The sequence below is a fragment of the Herpailurus yagouaroundi genome, unplaced genomic scaffold, assembly GCF_014898765.1.
Source record: "Herpailurus yagouaroundi ecotype Mexico unplaced genomic scaffold, PumYag 182, whole genome shotgun sequence".
NCBI classification, from domain to species: Eukaryota; Metazoa; Chordata; class Mammalia; order Carnivora; family Felidae; genus Herpailurus; species Herpailurus yagouaroundi.
Genome location: NW_024412413.1, coordinates 24,540,191 through 24,566,160, shown reverse-complemented (window position 1 = coordinate 24,566,160; position 25,970 = coordinate 24,540,191). Strand labels below are relative to the sequence as shown.

The window sequence follows — 25,970 nt, the reverse complement described above, 5'->3', positions numbered from 1 at the left end:
ATGATCTTTCCCCACCATTTTGTTTCAAGTTGTACCTGGTAATAGGCACCATTTATGGGGTGCTTACAGTGTGCCAAATAGCATCCTAGAATGTCATGTGCATTGTCTCCTTCTCCATAACAGCACTGCTACCATGTGCTAAAATACCTATTTTCAGATGAAAAAAAAAAATGAGGTCTGAAGAGGTAAAATGACACAGATACTAGGTGATAAAATTAGGATGGAAGCCCAGGTCTATTTGACTCCAATATTGGACTGTTTCTACTAAGTATCACAGGCACTGGAGAGGAAGCCTTTTCCATCTCCCCTACCCTGCTATACTAGCTGATTTTCAGAAACATGCATTGGTTCCAGGCCAGGTAATAACAATTGCATTGTTAGAATTAGCTCCTAGACTGCTATTGACACTTGATAAATATAGATAAAAACAAGCTGGCTTCATAGGACTTTAGTAGCTAAGAAGGAAGATATTCTAAAATGACTCACTTGAGATTTTGAATTCTTTAAATTATTTTCTTTTTAAATGCTTGTTTTTTCTTGACTCACTATTTATGGTATTTTTGGTTTAAGTAGTCAGCAACTTGTGCTCACAACTTATAATCTGATTATATTAGATAAAAATCATCATTATTAGCTTAAAATGAAAATTTACTTGAGTGTGCTCTTTCTTCCTCAGGCCTTGGAATACCTCCTGTGGGCCAGTATGTGTATGGAGTTCTCGGTCCCGCTCCTGTCTGTCAGGTACCTGACGTGGCGGGCTACTCTTTACACTGCCGTCTGCCAGTGCTATTATGACTGCCAAGCTGGCATTCATGCAGAGGTAGGCCACTTGTCATTCTCAGCATCCCAGTATTGAAAATTACAAGTCATTAGCATTTTCTTCTTCAGATGCCCAGCAACACAAACACAGACAGACAAAACCTGAAGAATTGCAGTGGAGCAAAGACGGAAGTCCCAGGGTGTACCTGCAGAAGTGTGCTTGGCTTCCCGTTCTATTGATCTCTTGCTCTACATTCTGCTCTCTCCTTTGCTCTTTGTTCACTTCCACCTCCTTGGACCCTTTTCTGAATAAGATTTCTGATATCTTTCCTTCCCCTTTGAATTCTTTCACACAAGTCACTCTTCTTCCCTATTTAGTTTTGCATTCTATGCCCCCTGCAATCCATTTGTCTTGCTTTTCTCTGCTTCCAGATGTCATTTAATACACGCCCACCTTTTTTTTTTTTTTTTTTAGTTTTTCTTCTTTTCCTGTATATCTTTTAGACCGAATACTTGAAATGTAACTTAACTTTTAGGGGTTTCTATTAGCCTATGTGGTACCTCTGTGTAAATGAAAAGCACCCTTTTCTACAGTACATGGTACTTAGCTTGTCAGTGGATGAGGGCTTGGTGAGAATTAGAAGTAGGCACCCCTTCCTTTGGGCCAGCACATCCCTGCACCAGTGTATATGGTCTGGTGAGTGCAGAGGATTTCAGCCTTCACTTAACCTCTTGGCTGGAAGTCTGAGCAGGACAGAGCTTTACGGTTATACAAATCTTTTTTCGTATCCTGTTCACAATCATCTGGCCAGTTAATGGCTCCTTTACATTTGGTTTTTCCTGCCCAAACTAATTCTGAGGGATTGGATGGTAGTGGCCCATCCTGAATAGCCTAGTATAACCCTTGTGGGAGACATTTTCTAGCCAAGGATGCATTCTAGAAACTACTCACCATACATGTACAGTTAGTTATAGTGTACTAGGGGTGGCATATTTCTGTAGCTATTAGAATTGTCGGCAAATGGAACATATACATAGTTTTGACTATTTGATTCCTATTGGAATTCTTCCTTATTGGAAAATTTAACTGTTCATGTATGTTATTATGTCTGGAAGCATCTTCAGGAAAAAATTATGAATTATAGATAACGTATTTCAAAGAAATGGTAAAATAAATTACATAAATTGACCTGTTTTGTTACTATCTCTAGAGAATTATAATAATGGTGATCTGATTAAATAAGCAGGCTTCCTTTCTTCCTTCCTTCCTTCCTTCCTTCCTTCCTTCCTTCCTTCCTTCCTTCCTTTTTTCCCTCAGATATTAATAAATACTTCCTACATGCTGGCTACCAGAGATACAAAAATAAATAAGATCCTTAAAGGGCCTCACAATTTAGTGGACAAAGTGAATAGTTGAATACATAATACAGCATGCTTTAGTAAGGTTAAGATTTAGGGTAGAGCACTGAGGAGGGGCGTGTGTTTATGTGTGTGTGTGTGTGTGTGTGTGTGTGCATGTGTGTATGCAATGACAGAAAAGTGATAATCTATATGAAGCTACAGAATTTGGCTTTCCTTATTTTTTTGATTTTCTTGATTCATAAAGTTAGCATATCTGACAGTTTATTGACTTTAGACCTGCAGAATTCGGGGATGCTTGTAGGAAATGATTGATGATATACTTACAGTGTTGTAAGGAGTTAGCATCAACAGAGTTTAATTCACCAATTAAATCAAATATCTGGGAGAATAAAACATACGGTCTTGATGCATTTTTGATCACTATACTCTCACTTATTATGAATTAATTTTTTTAATCACATATAGGCATTTGCTCGGCGTGCTTTAGCTAAAATTGATGAGTTAAGGCAACTGGAATTGATGAGTTCCTCACAATCGCAGGAAGAATCCAGAAGATACTATAGAGAGGCCACCATAAAGGTATAAACATTTCATGAAATAAAAGAAATTGACTGCACTATACAGTTGATTAAGTACATAATATTAGTGGTTGAGAAGTGCATCCCATTGTTACCTCATATTTAATTCTTCTTTTTGAGATAGATGGCAGTGATGATCTTCAAAAGAGGAGTATTTGAATCTAGAAGGAAACACAAAGGTTTGTTTAGACCAAAGATAAGAGTGAACCTAAGGGAAGCTCAAACTGTAAGTCTAAGAACGTCTTCTCTTGTTCAGACTCTTTTTGCAGTGTATTTGTGTTAACCCTCTATCTTTTAGGTCTGGTCACTCAGTATTAAATCCTGCACCCTGTTCCCTACACCAGTGGCAAATAGAAGAAAGCCTTCCCACTGTGGGCATGGCCTCACTTCATAGCTTTCTTAAAGCTTTTGTGCCTTCACACAATCCCACTTTTGCAACTTTAAAGGGCAAGAGGCAGAAGAGCCTGGAAAAGGTTCAAATGTACACACTTTGAGTGGTGCCACAGTGACCTTTGTCTTTGACTCCTTGTTGTTGGCTTAGGGGCCTCTGAGGTTGGCGAGAAGGTGGAGGCACCTTTGGGACTGTTTATGAGCTAGGCTACACCATAGCAATAAACAACCCCCATATCTCAGTGACTTACAATAACTGTTTATTTCCCACTGGCATCATACTTATTATAGTTATCAGGGGGCTGTGCTCATGACTGCCACTCAGAGCCAAATTGAGGAGAAGCCCTCATTTCAAAAATTGCTGGTCATTCTGCCATGGGGGATATGAGAAAGCTCTGGAGAATCTTGTGCAGGCAATAATGCCCAACATGGAAGGGACAGCAGTCTCTACTCACATGTCCAAACTCATCACATGGCTCTCCTGGCCACAAGTGTGTTTGACCAGCAGCACTAGGGCTGTTGGGGATGGAGACTGGGACACAGTTCTGCCTTTTGGGGCCCTCTGCCCTTTCTCCCTCCTGCCATTTCCTTCTCCCACTGTCTTGCCCTTGCTTTTCTGAATCTCACTATCTCTTAAGGCTCAGTTCTTTTTTTTTCTTTGAAGCTGTTGTAGATAGCTGTAAATTCTTCTGTGAACTTCTTTGTAGGGACTGAAAATGAAAGTGAGGGGGAAGATGAGCAGTTTCTGACAGGAGAGTAGTAGACTCTCAGAACCTGAGAAGAATTTAAGAAATCATCTGATTCAGTCCTTTCCTATTACATATGGGAAAATAAATCCCAGAGTATTTAAATTATGGCCTCAAGGTCACAGAGGCAGCTAGTGGCAGCATTGGAAGCAGACCCCAGGTCTCTGGTTCAGTGCTTTCTCACTACTCCAATAACTGCTGCTCTCTTAACTCATTTCTTCTTATAACATTTAGGAGCAATTATTTATTTATTTTTTCCTCTTAAATCATAATATCTAAATACAATTATTATTTGGGCATGGTAGCTTTCTAGTGTGACTATGATATATTGACTACTGAGCCCAGAAGTACATTTCATACATCCTTTTAAAATCGTGTCCCTTACCGACCAATGGTGTATAATTTGTGCAGGTGGTGACTTCCAAATAATAGCTAATTCCTTGGATGGCCTGTGGAACCGCCTACATCTGGTATTGTTGAGTAGTGACGCTATGTAGCATTTGTAAGAGAGCAGGGAGTAGTGTTTTTTTTTTCTGACTAGCAACTTTTTTTTCTCTGAGCAAACCAAATTCAAGTATCCAAAGCCATAAGATTGTCATTAATTAGCATAATATTATGCTTTATAATCATCCTGGTATAAAAATTAAATATATTTTCAAAGAAAAATGTTTAAAATTCTGTATAACATTACATTAAAAACACATCTATTTCTGGTTTCCTTTAAGATGGTTATTTTATGGAAAGGTCTGGTAGTATATATTTTTAGAAAAAAAGCTGTAATGTTTAGTTGGCAGTTTCCATAGGGAATAGTCAATATATCCTTTTTAAAAAGTCATCAGGGGCGCTTGGGTGGCGCAGTCGGTTAAGCGTCCGACTTCAGCCAGGTCACGATCTTGCGGTCTGTGAGTTCGAGCCCCGCGTCAGGCTCTGGGCTGATGGCTCGGAGCCTGGAGCCTATTTCCGATTCTGTGTCTCCCTCTCTCTCTGCCCCTCCCCCGTTCATGCTCTGTCTCTCTCTGTCCCAAAAATAAATAAACGTTGAAAAAAAAATTTAAAAAGTCATCAGTATTTGCAATATTTGACATATTTTGCAGAATGTTCTGTTCTATATATATGAAATAGTTTTATTATATGCCTATAAAAGAAATTAATTTCAATATGCATTAAATCTGTTTTATAAAACATTTCTCTGAATTTGTAAGTCCATTGTGAACTCGCAGTTAATCATTTTTGTTTTTTTGTTTTGTTTTGCTTTGTGTTCTTTTAGAGAGAGAGAGAGAGAGTGTGTGTATGGGTGGGAGAGAGGGACAGAGGAGGCAGAGGGGGAGAGAGAGAGAGAGAGAGAGAGAGAGAGAGAGAGAGAGAATCTTAAGCAGGCTTCATGCTGAACAGGGCTTGATCCCACAACCCTGGGATCATGACCCGAGCCGAAATCAAGTCGGATGCTCAACCGACTGGGCCACCCAGACACCCCAATCATTTTGACTTTAAAGGATTCCTTTCGCACCACTAATCCATACTCCTAGTGATTGACTGTTTGGGATTCATTCAATAAATATTTTTAAAGTACCTGCTGTATGTACAAGGTAGGTAGAAGTTACATTCTTACGGAGAAATTACATAATGAATAAGTATAGTAATTATTGCTTGTGATAAGTATTAAGAATGAAATAATGATAGAGATTAAATGAATTACATGTAAAGCCCTTAGAATGTTTCTAGCATGTAATAGATCCTCAGGAGTATTAGCTATTAGTTATTTTTTCATTCATTCATTTAACAGAATGTACCAAATGCCTACTGTGGTTACAAGTATGGTAGAATATAGAAAAGCAATGTTACAGGTCTGTCTTTTTGAATGGCCTTGGAATAAAGAGCAGGATTTGACTGGACAGGAAGAAGAGAAGAAAACATTCTAAGTTAAGGACCAGAGCAAGATTATAGCTTGGAAACAAGAGCAAACAACATTTATTGGGGGACAGAAATTAAGCTTGACTGGGCTAAGTGTGTTATGTTGGAGAATTAGCATAATACATCTAATGGAGTAGATGTCATAGAAATCATAGTATTTAGAAGTGGAACAGACAATCTGGATCTTACCATTTAGCTTCTCAACCATCCTGATGTTTTTAAAGATGGTATAATATACTTGATGCAGTTTTGTACCATAATTTGTCAAATTTTTTATTACTATTTAAAATTTTAGTTGTTTCCAGTTCTTTGTCATTATCAATATTGAAGTAATCAACATCTTCAAGTATGTTATTTTTTTCTTTTATTTCCTGTGGACAAAATTCAAGGTGTAGGATTTGAATCAAAGGATACAAGCATCTTTATTTCTTTTGATATATATTCCCAAATTGATTTCCGAAATAGGTACATAAGGTACAACCTGTATGTACCAATTTCACCACAAGCTGTTATCATTTTGATATTATTCTTAATTTTTAAAATAATTCTGTTTTTATAAAATGGCTTATTTTAACTGTTTCTGTGATCCAACTTTCCCATATTTTTGTGATTACTCTTTTTATTTCCTTTTTCTGTGAATTATCTTCCACAGTTTTTGATCATTTATCTACTAGAGATTTTAATTTTTAAAATACATTTGAATGATTTCATTGCTTTTATAGACATTAATATCTTGCTTGTCAGGCTTGGCAACCCACTGTTTTTTTATTGCCTGAAATCTTTGTTATAGATTTTTAAAATATTTATATTTTAAAATGTTTACTTAGTATTCTTCTACAGCTCTGATAAATAATCTATTTCACTTTTTGATAGTTTTTCTATATTTCTAAAAACAATTTAACTCTAATCTTTGGGTTTTATAATTTTATTTTGAATACTTCTAATTCTTAGGAAGTTTATTATGCTTTTAAATATAATTTTTAAAAGCTCTGTTTTAATCTACAATAAAAATCTTAGAGGAAACCCTTACCTCTGTTTGTAAATAAAGAGAGACTAGGGCATGAAGTTCAAGTTTTACTGAGGTTTTTAACATATCAGTTGACCTATGGATCGAAAAGGCATAGAAACTAATGAGTAGAGAAGTTGGTTTGTGGAAAAATAGTCCAAAGCAGCTTTAACCCTGTTTATGTTTTTCTGCCTTTCTGACTTTGCTCCCAAAAGAGGAGAGAAGCAGGGGAATCATGGGGAATATGACGGGTATCTTCTAACTGGACATGGATTCTAGAAAAGCTGAGCACAGTTACCTCTCTTGTTTACTGGTAATCTAAATACAAAAAATAGATCAGTTGTTGGAGGAGTATAGAAGCAAGCCATTGGCAGAAGGGGAAATTGTTCTGGGATGATACAAAGCAGAGTGGCTGGGAATTCATACAGGGCTCAAACAGTCATTAGCTTATTAGTATACAGCTGGTCAACTCTTCTTTAACTACCACGAGACCTGTTATTTGTACTGTAAAATATTGTTTCTAATTTGGGTTTAAGGACCTTGGGCATTGGAATTTCCTGCAGTGCTGATGAAAAGTGTTCCACCTAGACCCACTGAATCTCAGGATTTGGTCTGTGAATCTAAAAAGCACCCCTGAGAGATTCCTAGGCAACCAAAGTTTGAGTATCAGTTCCTAAAGGCTGTAATTAAGGTAACACAAGGCATATGGAGATTGATGTTGCCCTAATAAAAAGACAATAATAAACAGCCTTTTAATGCTGCCTTGGAAACACAAACACAAAGAAATAGCAGTCTTTGATGTAATGGCAGCATGACAGAAACTTTAATGGAATCTAGAGAGACACCTCAAAAACGAAAACCATAAAAGCAGCTGTCTCATTCATAGGCCATCCACTCTCTCCTTTAGCACTTGTAGCACGAATGAAGCATGCCTTACTTATCTTGGCTTGTAATATTAAACATTTTAGAACTTTAAAGAAGTGGACTGTGTGTTTTGTTTTGTTTTTATTCCAGTTGCCATGGCCACGTACTGTCACGGAGCGGTTGTTGGATGAGATGTTTGATAGCACCGCATCCCGGTTTCTGGCTGTCTTAGAAGCTCTTTCTGATTCAAATAGGCGTACTCTACAAACTGGACCTATTGTTACAGATGAAGTAGAAGTTCGTGATGTTGTCTCAGAACTGTTTATGGCAGGAAAAGAACTTTTAATAAGTAAATAATTTGTTAAAATGACATTTTATGGTAGAACTTGAAAAACAAAAATTTTAGTATCGTATTCCATATTTAAGAAACTGATAACCAATTTTTATCAATCTTAAATTCAGCAATATTGCTAAACTCAATTGATAATTTAAATAATTTATTAGATTTTCTTTTGGATTTGTTTGGGTGTATAATCATCTGTAGATAATGACAATTATATTCTTTCTTTCCAATTCTTAATCTTTTAATTTCTTTTTTCTTGCATTTCTTGACTTATTGCACTGGATAGGATCTCCAATAAAACATGAAATGGAAATGGCGATAGCAGATATCCTTGTCTCATTCACGATCTCACATGGAAAGCTTTCAACATTTTACCATTAGTTTGATGTTTGCTGAAGGATTTTTTTAGATGCCTTTTTTCAGATTAAGGAAGTTTCTTTCATTCTTCGTTTACTGAGTTTTGTTTGTTTGACTTTAATCCTGAATAGTTGTTTAAATTCATCAGAAGCCTTTTCTGGATTTATTGAGTTGATTGAATGGATTTCTATTTCATTTCTGTTAGTGTGGTAAATTACATTGATTGCCTGTCTAATTTTTATCCACCCTATGTTTTTGGAATAAACCTAATGTGGAGGTGAGGATTATCCTTTTTTTAAATGTTTGTTTATTTATTTTGAGAGAGGGAGAGAGAGAGAGAGCACATGTGCATGAGAAGGGGAGGGCAGAGACAGAGGGAGAGAATCCCAAACAGGCTCTGCACGACCAGATGTGGGGCTTGAACTCACAAACAGTGAGATCATGACCTGAGATGAAATCAAGAGTCAGATACCTAGCTAACTGAGCCACCCAGGCACCCCATGCTTTTTAAGACAATAAATATACTATTAAACCTTTTTCCTCATCCTTCCCATTTTCAATACTTGTTTCTAAATTCATTTCTTTTTGCTCAAATACAAACTCTAAGAACTTTGAAATAGTTTAGCTGGATATAATATTTTGCTTCAAAGTTGGTTCCTTTTAGAATTTTAAAGACATTTCTCCATAGTCTTGCATATGGTATTGAGACGTCTCTCAGTTTAAATCCTGTTGTTTTATAGATTTAGCTTTTGTAATGCCCTCTTTACTGTGATATTCTCACATTTTGTTATATTAGGCCAAGGGGTGGGTTTTGTAATATAGCAAGTACTTTGAGGTCTTAGATCTTTCTTTCATTTTTCATGTTATTTCTTTGTTCCTTCCCCTTACGTTTACTTTTGAAAAATTCTCTGATGGTCCTAATAGGACCATCAGATGTTATCACATCCACTCTCCATATCTTATTTATTTTATTATTTTAATTTCTTTACTCCTTTCTATTGCCTTCTGAGAAGGTTCTTCAATCTGACTTTCCTGGTCACTCATTTGTTCTTTGGTTCTTGCTATTCTACTCCATTCATCTATTGAATTTTTGGTTTTCACAATAAAATAATTTATACTTAGTTCCTGTTTGATTATTTTTCACAGTAGTTTATTCTTCATGTTTGTAAAGTAATATCTTATTTCCTTAAGAGAATAAACTTAAACTAAGTTTAAGTGTTCACTTCTTTTCCTTTTTTCTGTTTCCTCTGGTAAAGGATGTTTTCATTTGTGGTCTTTGTTTCAAGGTTTTTGTGCTTTCAACTTTATTTTTTCATGAACTTACCTTCTATTGCCTTGGAACAGTTACCTGACTCGTCCACAATGTCTACTTGGAAGGAGAGGTAAAACCTAGACCTTAGCATGTGTACTTTCAAGTGAGTTTAGTGTGTCTGTGTGTGTGTGTGCACATATGTGTATGGGTGTGGACCTGCACCTGTGTGCCCATTTGAGGGCAGTGAGTGTCCATGGTTTGGGCTCATCTCCTTTTCATGAGGAAAATACAAGATCTCAGATGAGAGTTTCTTCACCCAAACTTGAAAATTTACTATTACCTGTACTGATCTTTTCCACTGTCTCTCATTAAAATGGAAGGGATATTCCTTCTCTTCCATTTGAAGTTATTTATTTATTTATTTATTTATTTATTTATTTATTTATTTATTTATTTTTTGAGAGAAAGAGTGAGAGTGAGCAAGGGAGGGGCAGAGAGAGAGAGGGAGAGAGAGAATCACAAGCAGGTTCTGCACTGTTAGTGCAAAGTCTGATGTGGGGCTCAAACTCATGATCTCGAGATCATGACCTGAGCTGAGACCAAGAGTCGGATGCCCAACTGACCAAATCACCCAAGTGCCCCCTTTTTGAAGTCTTTTAGCCTAATCTATCCAAACTGCCCCTTTATCCCATGTCCTCTTTCAGCTTCCTCCCTGTATTTCTTCCTTTTATTATAGTCAGAAATGCTGTTTCCACTGTTCTCAATTCTTTCCTTCCTACTTATACAGCCTTCATCCCTCTGTCCTCAGCCATCTACTGAAAATGTCATGGATAACTTCCTTTTTGTTCAGTCCAAGGGTCACTTCTGAGTACTTTCTTCCTTTACTCTCTGCAGTGTTTGTTACTGTGTGATACTCCTTTCTAAATACTTTTCTTTGCAGCCTTTTCTCCCTCTGCCCTTCTCATACATGTTGGTGTTCCTAATTCTCCTGTCCTAGGAAGCTGTACATTGCCCATGTCTGATTCTGTTATTTACTATGGATATATAAAGATGACTCTAATGCTGTATCCCTACTTGTACTATCTAACTTCCTAGTTGACTAGTTAAAACTCTCGCTAATTCTCTGTTTTTGAGATTCCATGTTCCTTCCTTTGGGTGGCTGTCCTTGACCACTCTCCTACCCCAAACCGATGTTCAGTGCCTTTCTTATTTGTCCCCATCGCACCCTATATTTATTTCCCTGCTAAGATTTCTTGTTTCCCCACCACAGTGTAATCTCGGTGAAGACGGATTGTGTTTTCTTCTTTTCCATTGTTTCCCTAGTGCCTGGCAGTCTGATAGTTAATATTTAGAAAATATTTCTTTGCATGAATGACATTCAAACCTCTCTCTTCCCTTTTCTAGTGTCAAATACTGGTGCAGATGGAATGCTTGATTTTCCACAAACATCTCTTCTGCAACTTATTATAAAAGGAAAAAATGTTATTTCTATAGATGCTGCTGTGAAATTTGTAAAACTAGCTTTTACTTATGAGGAATGGAGTTTATTTGAATCTTCAGCTGGGCAGCTTATTGATTTTCTCCAGGTGATATATATAAAACCAATAATTTGTTTTTATTTTTTAAAGATGCTTTGAATTATTAATTGTGGGATATACTTCTCTTAGAGGCAGGATGCTCCAGAGTTAAAGAAAGCAGAAAAGGATTTAATTCTTCTAATTGCAATAGAACCTTTAATCAATGTAAAGAGAAACAAAGGTATGGTCTTTCCCATGGAAAACTACAAAGAAGGACAGTCAGCTCAAATTTATGTTAAAAAAATCGGTTTTCATGGTAAGTATTTATTTGCCTTTTTGAAAAATTAAAATTTTTATCTGATAAAATATGCTCTTTATAGGTGAAGTGAAAGAAAGAATGTTCAAAGCAGAGGAAACAGGAGGTGCAAAGGCCCTGAAGCAAGAGTGTGTTAATTGTTGAAGGAGTGGCAAGGGGGCGTGTATGGCTGGAGCGCACTGGTGGTGCTGGTGGAATTTGAGAATGTGGTAGGAAATGAGGTCAGAGAAATAGCCGGGTGCCAGATGCTGCAGACTCCTATGCCTTCTAACGATGCTGGCTTTTATTCTGTGTGATGATTTTGAGTAGATGAATAAGGCTCTACTTAGCTGGTGCCTTGTTGGTAAATGAGAGACCGGCAGGGCAGTAAGTCATATGCCATCAGTTCACTTTGGCAAGGGAAGATTTGGTGGTCTCCTATCTTTTTTTAGTAGGGGGAGTTTTTCATTCCAACATTTTAAAAGTTATTGCGTATAGAACTGCAAATCTGCAGCCTCTATTTTCAGACCAACAAGGATGATTTAATCTGTTTTTTATGTTTTATGTTTCATGGCTGTTCAATTGCAATAAATAGTTTGTACTAAGTAATGATATACATGTTTTTTAGTGGTTTCCGAATAGATAATTCTGTTATTTTTATTTCAACTGCCATATTTTACACGTGTTTTAATATTACAAGCCTTTTCAATTCTATTTTGGATGTAGTTGGCATACAGATTGCAGATTAATGATAATAGTCTATTTTAATTGCATTAAAGCCCACTTAGATTAGTTTTCATGTAGAAGCATTTAAAGAGTCTTATTGATGTGATATTTGCCCAGATACCATTCATGTCATTTTGTAGAATTTCTGTGTTTCTCTGCCTTTTCTACTTGAAATTTTTAATTGATTTTTCTCCACTTTATGAATTAGATACTTGTAAGACTTATGGATATTCAGAAGACATTTTCCATTTGGCAGCAACCTTGTACTCCTGTGTCTGTGCCTCTCCCCAGGTGAAATTGCTTTTTGGGATAGATTGTAATAGTGTTGAAGGAGGCCATTATACCTAATTGAAAGCCAGATCTAAAATATCACAGGAATTGCACCTTGCCAAAATTCTATGTTGTTTAACCATTAAGTAAGAGATTGAGTTAAAGCCTGACTTGTGATTTTTTAAAAATGTTTGTTTATTTATTTTGAGAGAGAGAGAGTGTGCAAGCAGGGGAGGGGCAGATAGAGGAGGAGGAGAGAGAATCCCAAGCAGGCTTCATGCTGTCAGCACTCAAACTTACGGGGCTCAAACTTGCCAGCCTTGAAATCATCACCTGAGCTGAGATCAAGAGTTGGACACTTAATCAACTGAGCCACGCAGGTGCCCGTGACTTGTGATTTTTAAGTCTCTTTTGATAATAAGTCCTTTTGTTCCTTTTTGGAAAATTACTAGAGTCACTATGTTTCTAATAATGAGGGAAGTGAGACAGTGGTTTTAATTAGAGTTAACATTCTTAATGAAATATGGCTTTCCAGTCCATGAATACAAACCCTGGTTATTTGGAGTCACTTTGCACACAATGACCAGTATTTAGAAATGATGATTTGTGGGTATGAATGCTTAAGTAAAACTGGAAGAACACTGGTATTAAAACTCAATTCCAGGGATCCTCAGGGCTTTGCTGAAGTTCCTCAGGAGCTCAGCACTGGTTAGTAACATCCTACCTTTTTAAATTAGTTTTATATACAGTGTTGAGATGGAATTTCATTTGAAAATTTGGTTTTACTGTTATAAAAAAATGTTTGAAAACCACAATGATAGAGCATTGTATTAACTTTTATTCAGGTAAGTGCAACTACACTGAGGAACTTGACAAGTTCCCCTGATATGTTTTCCATTTTTCTGGGTTTATTAAATACTTGTGACAGACATTTAATTTTTGAAAGAAAGGTATAGTAAAACCTTGGTTTGTGAGCATAATTCATTCTGGAAATATGCTTGTCATCCAAAACACTTGTATATCAAAGCGAATTTCCCCATAAGAAATAATGGAAACTCAGATGATTCATTCCACAACCCCAAAATATTCATATAAAAATGATTACAATGGTAATGCAAGCTGGTGCAGCCACTCTGGAAAACAGTATGGAGGTTCCTCAAAAAACTAAAAATAGAACTACCCTGTGACCCAGCAATTGCACTACTAGGCATTTATCCACGGCATACAGGTGTGCTGTTTCGAAGGGACACATGCACCCCCATGTTTATAGCAGCACTATCAACAATAGCCAAGGCATGGAAAGAGCCCAAATGTCCATCGATGGATGACTGGACAAAGAAGGTGTGGTATATCTATACAATGGAGTATTACTTGGCAATCAAAAAGAATGAAATCTTGCCATTTGCAACTACGTGGATGGAACTGGAGGGTATTATGCTAAGTGAAATTAGTCAGAGAAAGACAAATATCATATTACTTCATTCATATGAGGACTTTAAGAGACAAAACAGATAAACATGGGGGAAAGGAAATAAAAATAATACAAAAACAGGGAGGGGGACAAAAGAGAAGAGACTCAGAAATATGGAGAACAAACTCAGGGTTCTGGAGGGGTTGTGGGAAAGGGGATGGGCTAAATGGGGAAGGGGCACTAAGGAATCTACTCCTGAAATCGTTGTTGCACTATATGCTAACTAATTTGGATGTAAATTTTAAAAAATAAAAAATAAAATTAAAAAAATGATTACAATACTGTAATATAATACAAAATAACAAAAATATGAAATATAAAGAAAAATAAACAATGCACTTACCTTTGCAAACCTTCGTGGCTGGTGTGAGGGATACAAGAGAGAAGAGGTGTCCGACTTCCACTCTCACTAATGGAATTATTGCTGTCTTTTGGCTCAATGGAATCTTTTTCTGCATGGGGGCCATTGTATACGCTCACATGGATGTTGATTAGAGTACAGTATTAATAAAATCTTGTGATGTACTGTACTTAGTGTAACTGACAATAAGGTAGCAGAGGAAAGGGCCTATATCTGCAGGCAGCCTGACCTAGAATGAAGCAAAGCAATCCTAAGCTTACTCTTGTATGGAAAAGTAAAGGACTGTCCATAGGTTCTGTGAAGTGACAAAAAATACACTAGTGCCAATTGTGGGCACCTTCCAACTTCTGATTTCTGCAAAACACCACAGCCTGAGACTGAGCATCCAAGCATGGGAAACAATCACCCACAATCCTGTAGCGAGAGAGAGAGAGAGAGAGAGAGAGAGAGAGAGGAACCATTGGCTCAGTTGTGATCCTGTGATGTTTGGCATGACTTACTATTCATATTGCAAGACATCACTTGTTTATCAAGTTAAAATTATTGGAAATGTTTGCTCATCTTACAGAACACTCACAGAACAAGTTACTCACAATCCAAGGTTTTACTGTATTTGATAGTAAATATAATGATTATAGTAGGAGAGCTAAACCAAAATTCTTTTTTTGTTTGTTTTAAGTTTTTATTTAAGTTCTAGTTAGTTAACATATAGTATAATATTGGTTTCAGGATCACAATTTAGTGATTTCAGCACTTGCATATAACACCCAATGCTCATCACAAGTGCCCTCCTTAATTCCCATCATGCATTTAGCCCATCCCCTACCTACCTTCCTTCTAGCAACCCTCAGTTTGTTCTCTATAGCTAATAGTCCCTTATGGTTTGCCTCCCTCTCTTTTGTTTTTCTTCTTCCCCTGTGTTCATCTGTTTTGTTTCTTAAAATCCACATGAGTGAAATCATATGGTATTTGTCTTTCTCTAACTGACTTACTTTGCTTAGCATAATATTCTAGCTCTATCCATATTGTTGCAAACAGTAAGATTTCATTCTTTTTGATGCCTGAGTAATATTTCATTGTATATATTTATACAGTAAAACCTTGGTTTGTGAACATAATTCATTCTGGAAACATGCTTGTAATCCAAAGCATTTGTGTAGCAAAGTGAATTTCTAGAACCATTGGCTCAGTTGTGATTATGTGATGTATGGAATCATGTACTGCTTGTACTGCAAGACATTGTTCTTTTGTCGAGTTTAAATTTGTTAGAAATGTTTGTTCACCTTGTGGAGCACTCTCAGAACAAGTTACTTGCAATCTAAGGTTTTATTGCACCACTCTTTTTTTTTTTTTTACATGTTTATTTATTTCAAGAGAGAGAGAGAGAGAGAGGGGCAGAGAAAGAGGGAGAGAGAGAATCCCAAGCAGGCTCTGTGCTGTCAGCATGGAACCGGATGTGGGGCTCAAACTAATGAACCATGAGATCATGACCTGAGCCAAGTCTGACGCTTAATTGACTGAGCCACCCAGGCACGCCGATAGCAGCATTTTTGTTTCCTTTGGGTAAATACTTAGTAGTGCAATTGCTGGTTGTAGGGTATTTCTATTTTTAACTTTTTTATATATACATATTTTTTTTAACATTTATTCACTTCTTGAGAGACAGAGATAGAGTGCAAGCAGGGAAGGGGCAGAGAGAGAGGGAGACACAGAATTTGAAGCAGGCTCCAGGCTCTGAGCCATCAGCACAGAACCTGATGTGGGGCTCAGACTCACCAACAACGAGATCATGACCTGAGCCGAAGTCAGATGCATAACTGACTGAGCCACCTGCCTTCCCCTTCTTAACTTTTTGAGAAACCTCCATACTGTTTTCTGGAGTGGCTGCACCAGTTTGCGTTGCTACCAACAGTGTAAGAAGGTTCCTGTTTCTCTGCATCCTCACCAATGTCTGTTGTTTCCCGTGTTGTTAATTTTAGCTATTCTGACAGGTGTGAGGTGATATCTCATCATACTTTTGATTTGTATTTCCCTGATGATGAGTGATGTTAAGCATCTTTTCATGTGTCTATTAGCCATTTTTATGTCTTCTTTGGAAAAAATGTCTATTCATGTCTTCTGCCCATTTCTTAACTGGATTATCTATTGTTTGGGTTAAACCAAAAAATTCTAATCAAGGCTGAAAAGGGCAAGGAATTTTTACTACCAGCTTTTTAAAAAAATCATGTATGTTGGGGCACCTGGGTGGCTCAGTCAGTCAAGCGTCCGACTTTAGCTCAGGTCATGATCTCGTGCTTGGTGAGTCTAAGCCCCATGTCAGGTTCTGTGCTGACAGCTTGGTGCCTGGAACCTGCTTCAGATTCTGTGTGTCCTCTCTCTGTTCCTCCCCTGATCATGCTCTGTCTCTCTCTCTCTCTCAAAAATAAATAAAGGTTAAAAAAATTTTTTTTTAAAATAAAAAAATCATGTATGCCTTAGTTCATTCAATTCAACAGACATTTATTGATCTCTGTTACATTCCCATACGAGGTACTACATATGCAAATTAAGTCTTAGCGTGGCCCCCAAAGGAGTTCAAGATTTGGTGTGTTTTAATTATGAACTGATTACCTTTCCAGTTCAGATATAATGCATTCCATTTTTCTTTTGAAAAGAGCCAAATAACTGCTTTGAGAGGAGATATACTCAGTGTAGTTCATCTGTTGATACCCAGTGTAATGTTCTGTTGTTTCTTCATGTCTCTCTTTCCTCCTTGTTTATATCCTTTCCCAGATCCCCACTCCCTCTCCTGTTACTAGTTCATTCCACTCCCCATTCTTTATTATTTTAACTGCAGAAAATTTAAGAAGAAAGTAGTATGTAAAATTTTCCAATTTGGTTGGAACTAATTGGCTTACATAATGTGCCTAAAAATGTTTGTAACTTTTATTTTTAGAGAGGCAGAAGTGGCCCAGAGCATTCATTAAGAGTGTGGACTCTGGGGATTCTGACTCAGTCAGTTAAGTGACTGACTTTGGCTCAGGTCATGATCTCTTGGTTCATGAGTTTGAGCCCCATGTGAGGCCCCATGCTGACAGCTTGGAGCCTGGAGCCTGCTGGTGATTCTGTGCCTCCCCCTCTTTCTGCCCCTTCTCCACTCATGCTCTGTCTCTCTATGTCTCTCAAAAATAAATAAAAAATTAAAAAATTAAAAAAAAAAAAGAGAGTGTGGAGCTACACTGCTTGGGTTTGAATCCTGGCTCTGCTACTTTCTATTCATTTCATCTTGGGAAAAACTACTTAATCTTGTGCTTCAGTTTGCTCCTCTGGAAAGTGGGGATGATAGTAATATCAATCACTTCATAGGGATGCCATGAGGATTGCATTAACTGGTATATGTCTTAGTCTTTTTGTTATGGGGACTCTATAACAAAAATAACAGAGACTAGGTGGCTTAAACCTGGAACATTTCCTTCTCACAGTTCTGGAGGCTTAGAAATCCAAGATCAAGGCACCAGCAGATTTGGTGCCTGGTGACAGTCTGCTTCCGGGTTCATAGGTGGCTGTCTTTGCGCTGTATCTTCACTTGGCAGAAGGAGAGTGATGGACTCTGGTTTCCCTTTCATGAGGGTAGCGTTCTCACTCTTGAGGGCTTTACATTCGTGCCTAATTCCCTCCTCAAGGCCCCACCTCCCATCACATTGGGAGTTCGGATTTCAACATAGGAATTTTGGGTAGACACAAACATTCAGTCCATTGCAATAGGTATATAAAGCTCTTAGAATGGTGCCTGGCACACATTAAATGCTAAATGCTATATAGCTATATGTATATCTTATTATTCTTACCAATTTACTTTACCTTTTTTGTTTTCAGAATGCTCAGCCTGATAAAGAAATTGTTTTGGACACGATAATGTTCCTATGGCAGAAATGCAAATTAGGAATTCAGAGGATCAATATGTCCAGAAATGACTATGCAAAATTCATCCAGGAAATCAGCACTAATAAAGTATTCATTTTTGTTTCCTTTCACTTGTTTTTATTATTGCTGATTTAAGTTTGATTCACATTTCAAATCTAAATTTCCATTTATCTACCTGCATAACATTCTTTAAATATGGTGCTGAGTGAGACTTTCTTTTAAGTGTATTCTTTGTACTTCTGCTGCAATTTAGTTTTGGGGTGTGAGAAGGTGCCACAGGTTTTTAAGGGAGGAATAAATATAGTGCATTTAAGGTTACATGAATGTGGCTAAACTCATTAAGAATGTTAATAATAGAAAATACAAATAAGGAAGGAGCTTTAGGTTTGTTTTTTTCCCCCCCCCACAATAATATGTTTAGACTATTTCAAAGAGCTCTTTCCTGGAGAGGAGAAAGTTGAGCAGGAGAATATCATAACCCAAAACTTAAGAGGAAACATTTTAATAGTAACATATTGGATGTGTTGCACATAGGGTGCATGGGCATGGTTTTACCATGTGCTCTGAAAAAGTAATGATGTGGGTGCATCAATGTTGTTTCCTCATTTTAGCTCCCAAGGTGTGATGGCTAATTTGATGTGCTAAGCTTTGGGGATACAGGCATGAAGCCTGCAAGGCACCTAGCATGGAGCCTGAAACACCTGCTTCCTCTTCACTATTTTGGAGGACTTTAATAGTGATCATAACGGGTACTTTTTGAAGGAAGAATGAGAACTTTGAGGATACTTATAATCTTTATTGATATATTTAAAAAGGAAGATGATAAATTTTTTATTATGGCTATAGATATGCAGATTATAAGCTTAGGTGAATCTTCTTTATGAGTTTATATAAACAGATAGATAGGATCATTGATCTTTATATTATTTATAATTAAGATGTACTAATAAGGGGCGTGTACCTGTCTAACATTTGTGTATGTTTTGAAGATGATGATTTTAAGGAAGCCCTAAGTTTTTTTTTTAAAAAGTGACTCTACAATATAATATACTTTTAATTGATTTTACTGTATATTCTCTCTTTTTAGTGGGTTTATCTTCTGTGGCAGATAAATGAAGTAATTCACTGCTATAAAATGGAAGACATTGACGTTGTGGTGGTGGCAGAGGTCACATTACAATTAAGTGAAATATTGGAGTCATTAGGAAACCCACGAAAAAAATTTAAAAAATCTCTAGGTAATATAATGAATGAAAAAGTATGAAGTTATTAACACACATATGAATGTATAAGTATAATTTAGAATATGAACGTGTAAATATAAATGGGAATGCAGAATAGCTACGGTTAATGGAAAGTAGTCTTTTCAGTACAGTGCTTCCTTGATGATTTATAACCAGAGATAGAAATAATACAGGTTTAACCCAGCGGATGTTAAAAGGAGGTTACATGCTCTGTGGTTCCGTGGCATACATACATCTTTTGTCTTCTCCTTACTCATGCATTCCTGTTCTCCATTCCTCATTCCACTTTCACCTCTTGCCCTCTTCCCCATTTTTCCATTTTTCTTTTCTCTCCTCCCTTTTATCCCCTTTCCTCCTCTGCCATTTCCCAATAGAGTGTATGCTGCTTCAAGGAAGAGAGCATGTTTTGGTTGCCGGTATATTTTTGGTACCCACCACACTGCCTGACACAGACTGGGAGCTTAAATAAATGTCTGTTGAGTGGATCACTATTCCGCATCTTATATCCTTTCTAATTCTCTCCTCTCTTCTGATTCTCTCCTTTTAAAATTTATTTGTCTTTCTTCATTTATTCTATTTCTCCTCTTTTCCCCTGTTCCTTTTATCTTCCTCTTATTTGTTCTCACTTCCCACCCTCTTCCCTACTTTCCCTGCCCCAATCCCTTTCTGCCAGCATCTTAGCCTTCTAGAGGGTGCCAGCCTTATGCTCTGATCCGTTTTCTTCTACCTGTGGTTGAACCCCTGAACTATTTGTTTTATAAGGTATCTCATATGTAAAGAATAAGGTGGGGGTGTCATTAGTGGGTGTTTACTTTCCTATTTCACCCCACTTACAGAGTTTGTATGACGTTTGAGGGACTTTGTAGTAATTATTGTAGTAATTGTTTTCCCAGAGATTCACTAATCTGGCTCTGCCTATTCTTGGTTGTTGAGTGTTGTTTTACAGATGAAATTTTAGAGCCATGGTTCTCAATTTTTTATTGGTATCAGTATCACTTGGGAACTTATTAAAAATACAGGCCCAGATCCTATCCTATTTCATCTAGACTGGCCTTTCTAGTCTTTAATAGTTTACCAGGTGATTTTGATACACATCCAAGTTTGAGAACTACTGGGTAAAGGTCTCTGGCTGTCTAACACATTCAGTGGCCTGAAGTCCTGGTTTTTTTGAAATGTCCTGTCCTAAAGTGATTTTTCCTTTTTTAAAACTTCTATTATGCAGAATTTCAAATATAGAGAGATGAAAAAAGTTACCATGTACATCTAGTAACAATAATTGTGAATATTTTGCCAATCTTCATTTCTTCTTGCAACACTTGTTTTCCTCTGGAGTGTTTTAAAGCAGACATCATGTCATTTTACCAGCAGAAGCCTCAGTGTGTGTGTGTGTGTGTGTGTGTGTGTGTGTGTGTGTGTGTGTGTGTGTGTGTGTGTCAGTTTGTCTATCTATGCAAAAGATAAGGGTTTTATAAAATTATAATGCCATTATTACTATACTTTACAAAATTAAGGAAAAATTTCTATGTTTCTGATTGTATTAAAAATGTCTTAAGTTGGTTTGTTCCAGTCAGGATCCAAATAAGCCCACACATTTTCCTTTCTTACATTTTTCTTGAGTCTCTCTCTCTCTCTTCTATAATAGTTCTTTTCCTCACCCCCTTTTCAAGCAATTTTTTGAAGAAGTTGGTTTATGACCTTATAGGATTTCCCACATTCTGGATTTAGCTGTTTGTGTCCTTGTGGTATTGATTAACTTGTTTCTCTATCTGGTAGGTAGATCTAGAGGCTTGCTTAGATTTGAATGATACCGTATCAAAAAGAATTCTTGTGACTATCTTACACATTTGGCAAGAATACGACCCAGGTGGTGCTATTTACTCCCTGTTGCATTAAATCAGGAGGCATATAATGCCTAGTTATCCCACGTGTTGTGTTGTAAAGACTTACCAGTGAGTTCAGGTGTTGTCAACCTGACCTTTTTCCTAGGTTCCTTTCCCCAGATGTAGCTTCTGAGACAGGTTGTTGAATGAAGTAGTTTATTTGGGATATTATTCAGGGAAGCAGGGTGGTGGTGTGGAGAAGTGAGATGGAAAAGGAAAGGAAGGCAATACAAGGTACAGTGAGTTAGTGAGAAGGCTACTGTTGTAGACTTAGGGCTTATTCCCGTGAGAGACCTCTAGGACTGTATAGAACAGAGAGCTGAGAGGTTGAGATATTTATACAACTTTTGTCTGTCATTGGTTGGAGGCTACTGGAGGAGTGGGGGTGAGAAGCCAGAAGGGGTTCTAACTTCTGTCATTCTTTCTGCACTCATGATATTGAGTGCTTACGTGAAGATATTACTTCATCAGCTATTTGGTTACTCTGGTTATTTTTGATTGTGTGGTAGACACAATCAAATATTTGCTAAATACTTTATAGAAATAATTTGAAGCCTCAGATGACGTTAATGTTCTTCCAGAGAAGATTTATGCTTGCTTTTACTAGATGTATGAAGGCACTGTCACTCCAGGATCCCATTATTCCAGTGTGAGAAATTGAGATAATTTGAAGCTGGGATGCTCTCTTGTTGAATTATTTTCCATTTGCCCTAATTCCTGGGATACAGCCCCTTCTGGCTTCCCACCCTTGGTGGTCCTGGATACTAATCTGTGTTGCTTGAGTTCTCAGGACTGTCAGAAACATCACTCAGCTTCTCAACTTTCCTCTCCAGAATTGACAAAAGTTCTCAGTGGAGAAAATAGCTCTAATGCCATTCTGTATTCCCTGGGCTCTCTTCCCAAGAGCCAGCTGATACTCTTTTCTCTTTACATTTTCATGAGCTTCTTTGCTTACAGATGAAAAAAGTATTTTTTCAGCTTTGTTTTTCTATTTATTTATTTATTTATTTATTTATTTATTTAATGACAGAGAGAGAGTGAGTGAGCACAAGTGGGGCAGGGGCAGAGAGAGAGAGAGAAAGAGAGGGAGAGAGAGAGAGAGAGAGAGAGAGAGACAGAGAGAGAGAGAGAGAGAGAATCCCAAGCAGGCTCCACACTGTCAGCACAGAGCTCAACATGGGGCTTCAACTCACGAACTGAGCCATGAGATCCTGACCTGAGCAGAAACCAAGAGTTGGATGCTTAACCAACTGAGCCACCCAGGCATCCCTTTTACCAGCTTTTCTAGTGGTCTCTAGTGAGGAGAATTTTTACAGATTACCTGTTACTGAAAGCAAAAGGCCTAATGGTTATTTTTTAAAAAATCTATTTCTTATTTAATTTTATTGTTTTGTTTACTGATTACTTTTGGAGACTATTGTTTTGTTGTATTTTATACTCTATTTAATTATAAATGAGATAAATACAATTTACTGATTCATTGAAAAAAAGTTTTATTTCTAAAGAACTAATCAATACTGGAGCATGATCCATTTATAAATAGAAAAATCTACATTTATGTAGGGAGGGATTGTTCCCATTTAGACAAATAAATTCTTATGTTTCCAACATTGTTATTATCATCATCTCATTGGCACATAAAACACAAAGTACAAATCATTCTTGTGTATTAATTATGGCAATCTGATTCAAAATGTTTATTGGACTGTTTATTAAGTAATGCATTATTTAGTTTAAGTTATTAAACTAGCATTTTAAAATAGGAAACTAGCATTGCCATATATTTAACTCAAACCAACCTTCTCTGATATTTGCCCAAATCTATAGGCTTTTACACTGTTTTCTGAATGCTTTACAATGGACTTTATAGTATGTAGAAAGACCAGTCTCTTTACCATAATATTACCTTGTTAATAATGAATAGTTTTAACTATTTGTCATACTGCAAGATGCTTTTAAATGAACTTATATAAAGATCAAATGTAATTATATGGAAGAAATAATTTGGTATTTAGTCAACTTCTAAGTGTTGAATCATTTCTAAAATCATGAGTAATTAAAAAAGTAACCAATTAAGTGTAACATTTTTTAGGATTATGATTCACTGCTATGTTTACATTTTTTCCTTCCTTCTTTTATTTCCTCTGGTCCTTCCTTCTTTCCCTTTGTTTCTTCTCTCCTACTCTCTCCTCTTCTTCCTACTTTACTCTTTTTTTCTCCTCTTCTTCTCTTCCCTCCCTTCCTCTTCCATTCCTTCTTTCCTTCTTTTCCTCTTCCTCGCCCCGGGGGGCCCCCCCCCCACAGAGATATCTTTAAGGAAAGGGACTGGGGGGTTGCTTGAGACTTCAAAAGGGAGCCTGGAAATTCTCCCAATATTGAAGGTATTGCAAAAATATTTTAGAAAATATACTTAAAAACATGAATTTAAATTTTCAAATAATATTATATTTATAAATATGTAATGGTTAATTATAGAAGTAATTTTGAATATTTAATATTTGAGATTTTATGGTTTTTACATACATTGCAAACTACAGGGGATGTTTTCTAGTTTTTGCATTAACTCTAGAAAAAAATCCAATCAGGTTTAAAAATAACCTAGTAAATTCTCTTAAAAGGATTTGTAGTTATATTACTATTGGTATTTTGAATGTGTGGTGATTCATGGACTCATAAAGCAGAGATGTCCTGCTCAGCATATGCCTCTGACCAATTCTGTGTGTTATTACCTGTTGAAAATGCACTTAGAACAGGCCCTGGCACATGGCAAGTTCTCACTGATTGTTAGCTTAAGAGGAGAAAGGGGTGAGGGAGATAAATGGCCATTCCTCTTCTTGATTACTTTTGTTTTTTAAGAATATTTGAATTATTTCTGTACATCAAGGATTGTGTTGTTCCATAGATCTGAATGGGAGCGTAGGACACTGTGTCATATATGCTATAAACATTTATTTATTTATAGACATGAACTAGAATAGCATTTTGCGAAGTCTGTCCTATGTGATGCTGACACTATACTTCAGGAAAGGTTGCCAGGGTCTAACTTTGAGTGATGTTGGATTAAATGCAATAGGTCCCTTACTGTAAGACTTCTCAGAGGCATTCATTTGCTTCCAAGTATTGTGGTTTTCCCAAGAAGAAGATATAGAATATCATATATTCTATTATCTGAAAATAAAGCCCATTTTACCCCCTATAGAATAGCTACTTAGGATACTAGTGCTTCTGGACTACTGTCGAAAAATACTTTTCTAGAGAGGAAGCCAGTGATCTATATTTTGGTTTGCCTGATTAATTGAAAAACTACAATTTTAATTTTTTTAAGTGTTTATTTATTTTTCAGAAAGAGAGAGAGAGCCTGAGTGGGGTAGGACAGAGAGAGAGGGAGACACAGAATCTAAAGCAGGCTCCAAGCTCTGAGATGTCTGCACAGAGCCCAATGCAGGGCTTGAACCCACGAACCGTGAGATCATTACCTGAGCTGAAGTTAGACACTTAACTGACTGAGCTACCCAGGTGCCCCCAAAACTACAATTTTAAATTACAAAAGTTGTATTAGCAATTTTACTATATAGACTGAAATGCTATTATTTTTTATATTCTCTTCTAGGTATTTTTTTTAGCATAGTAGCATTCTGATATTTTTTTACTAAATATTATTCCATCAGCACTTTTCTTATTGCTAGATATTAATACTTGTAATTACCATATTTTCTCTGAAAAATCAACTTGAAATATATGACATCAAATTGTAAAGAATATTATAAGGAAGACCCATTTCCCCATCATAGCTTAAGAAAAAATACATTATTAATACAGCTGGAACTCTTCTCCACTAAGGAGTGACCCCCGCCCCCGATCATATCACCTTTCCTCCTGCCTAGGAGTAACTGGTATTCTAAATATAGTGATATAAATTCTAGGCATACTTTTTTTTACATGTGTGTGTATTCCTAGGCAGTAGGGAGTATTGTTTTTAAATATAATATAATATAATATAATATAATATAATATAATATAATATATCTAATATTATATATTTACATATATTTAATACATAATATAGCAAATAATATATACAATAGAATATATTACATATATGTTAACACATATGTTATATAATATGATATTATATATTATATAACATATATGTTAACATATATGTATATTTAACATATATGTAATATATAATATATGTATTATATATATGTATATAGTGTCATACTGTGTGTACTCTTCTGCAGCTTGCTTTTTATCTCAGTATTCTTGTGTTTGTGAGATTCGCTCCAGTTGATTTGTGTGGTCATAGTGATGATTTTCGCTACCACATCCAACTTTTGCTCAATGTTGCACAGTAAGCAGATTTGAACTCAAGTGTGTTGCCTTCCAACATCCAGGCATTTAGTCACTATGCTATGTTGCTTTTTGATTAAAAATAAGTGTCTTCAGGACATTTGTATAAAAGATATTTTTCTAATGCATAAAATATGCATGTCCTATAACTGGGTACCAGTCAAATATCATGAATGTAATGGAGGACTGGATGATCATTCTGAATTTACTTTCTTCTGAAGAGTATAGGTTTTAAGGGATGCAGGTCTGAGTTCTTTATGTAGTATTGTGTCTTAAAAGAGCTAGAATTGAGAAATCTTTTTATTTTTATTATTTATTTATTTATTTATTAAAATTTTTTAAATGTTTATTTTTGAGAGAGAGAGAGAGAGAGAGAGAGAGA

General features: G+C 36.4%; 1 protein-coding gene across 3 annotated transcripts in view; it reads left to right on the top strand.

The window, feature by feature from the left end:
• CFAP54 (cilia and flagella associated protein 54) overlaps positions 1 to 25,970 on the top strand; it is a 292,859-nt gene that overhangs the window by 28,025 nt on the left and 238,864 nt on the right. For all 3 annotated transcript variants that reach the window (XM_040491156.1, XM_040491155.1, XM_040491157.1), the window contains exons 6-15: positions 677 to 820; positions 2,587 to 2,700; positions 2,824 to 2,925; positions 7,767 to 7,965; positions 10,973 to 11,154; positions 11,236 to 11,401; positions 12,315 to 12,397; positions 18,064 to 18,198; positions 19,199 to 19,349; positions 23,540 to 23,616. In XM_040491156.1, coding sequence (XP_040347090.1) covers positions 677 to 820; positions 2,587 to 2,700; positions 2,824 to 2,925; positions 7,767 to 7,965; positions 10,973 to 11,154; positions 11,236 to 11,401; positions 12,315 to 12,397; positions 18,064 to 18,198; positions 19,199 to 19,349; positions 23,540 to 23,616 — 1,353 coding nt within the window. The remainder of the gene's footprint in view (positions 1 to 676; positions 821 to 2,586; positions 2,701 to 2,823; positions 2,926 to 7,766; positions 7,966 to 10,972; positions 11,155 to 11,235; positions 11,402 to 12,314; positions 12,398 to 18,063; positions 18,199 to 19,198; positions 19,350 to 23,539; positions 23,617 to 25,970) is intronic.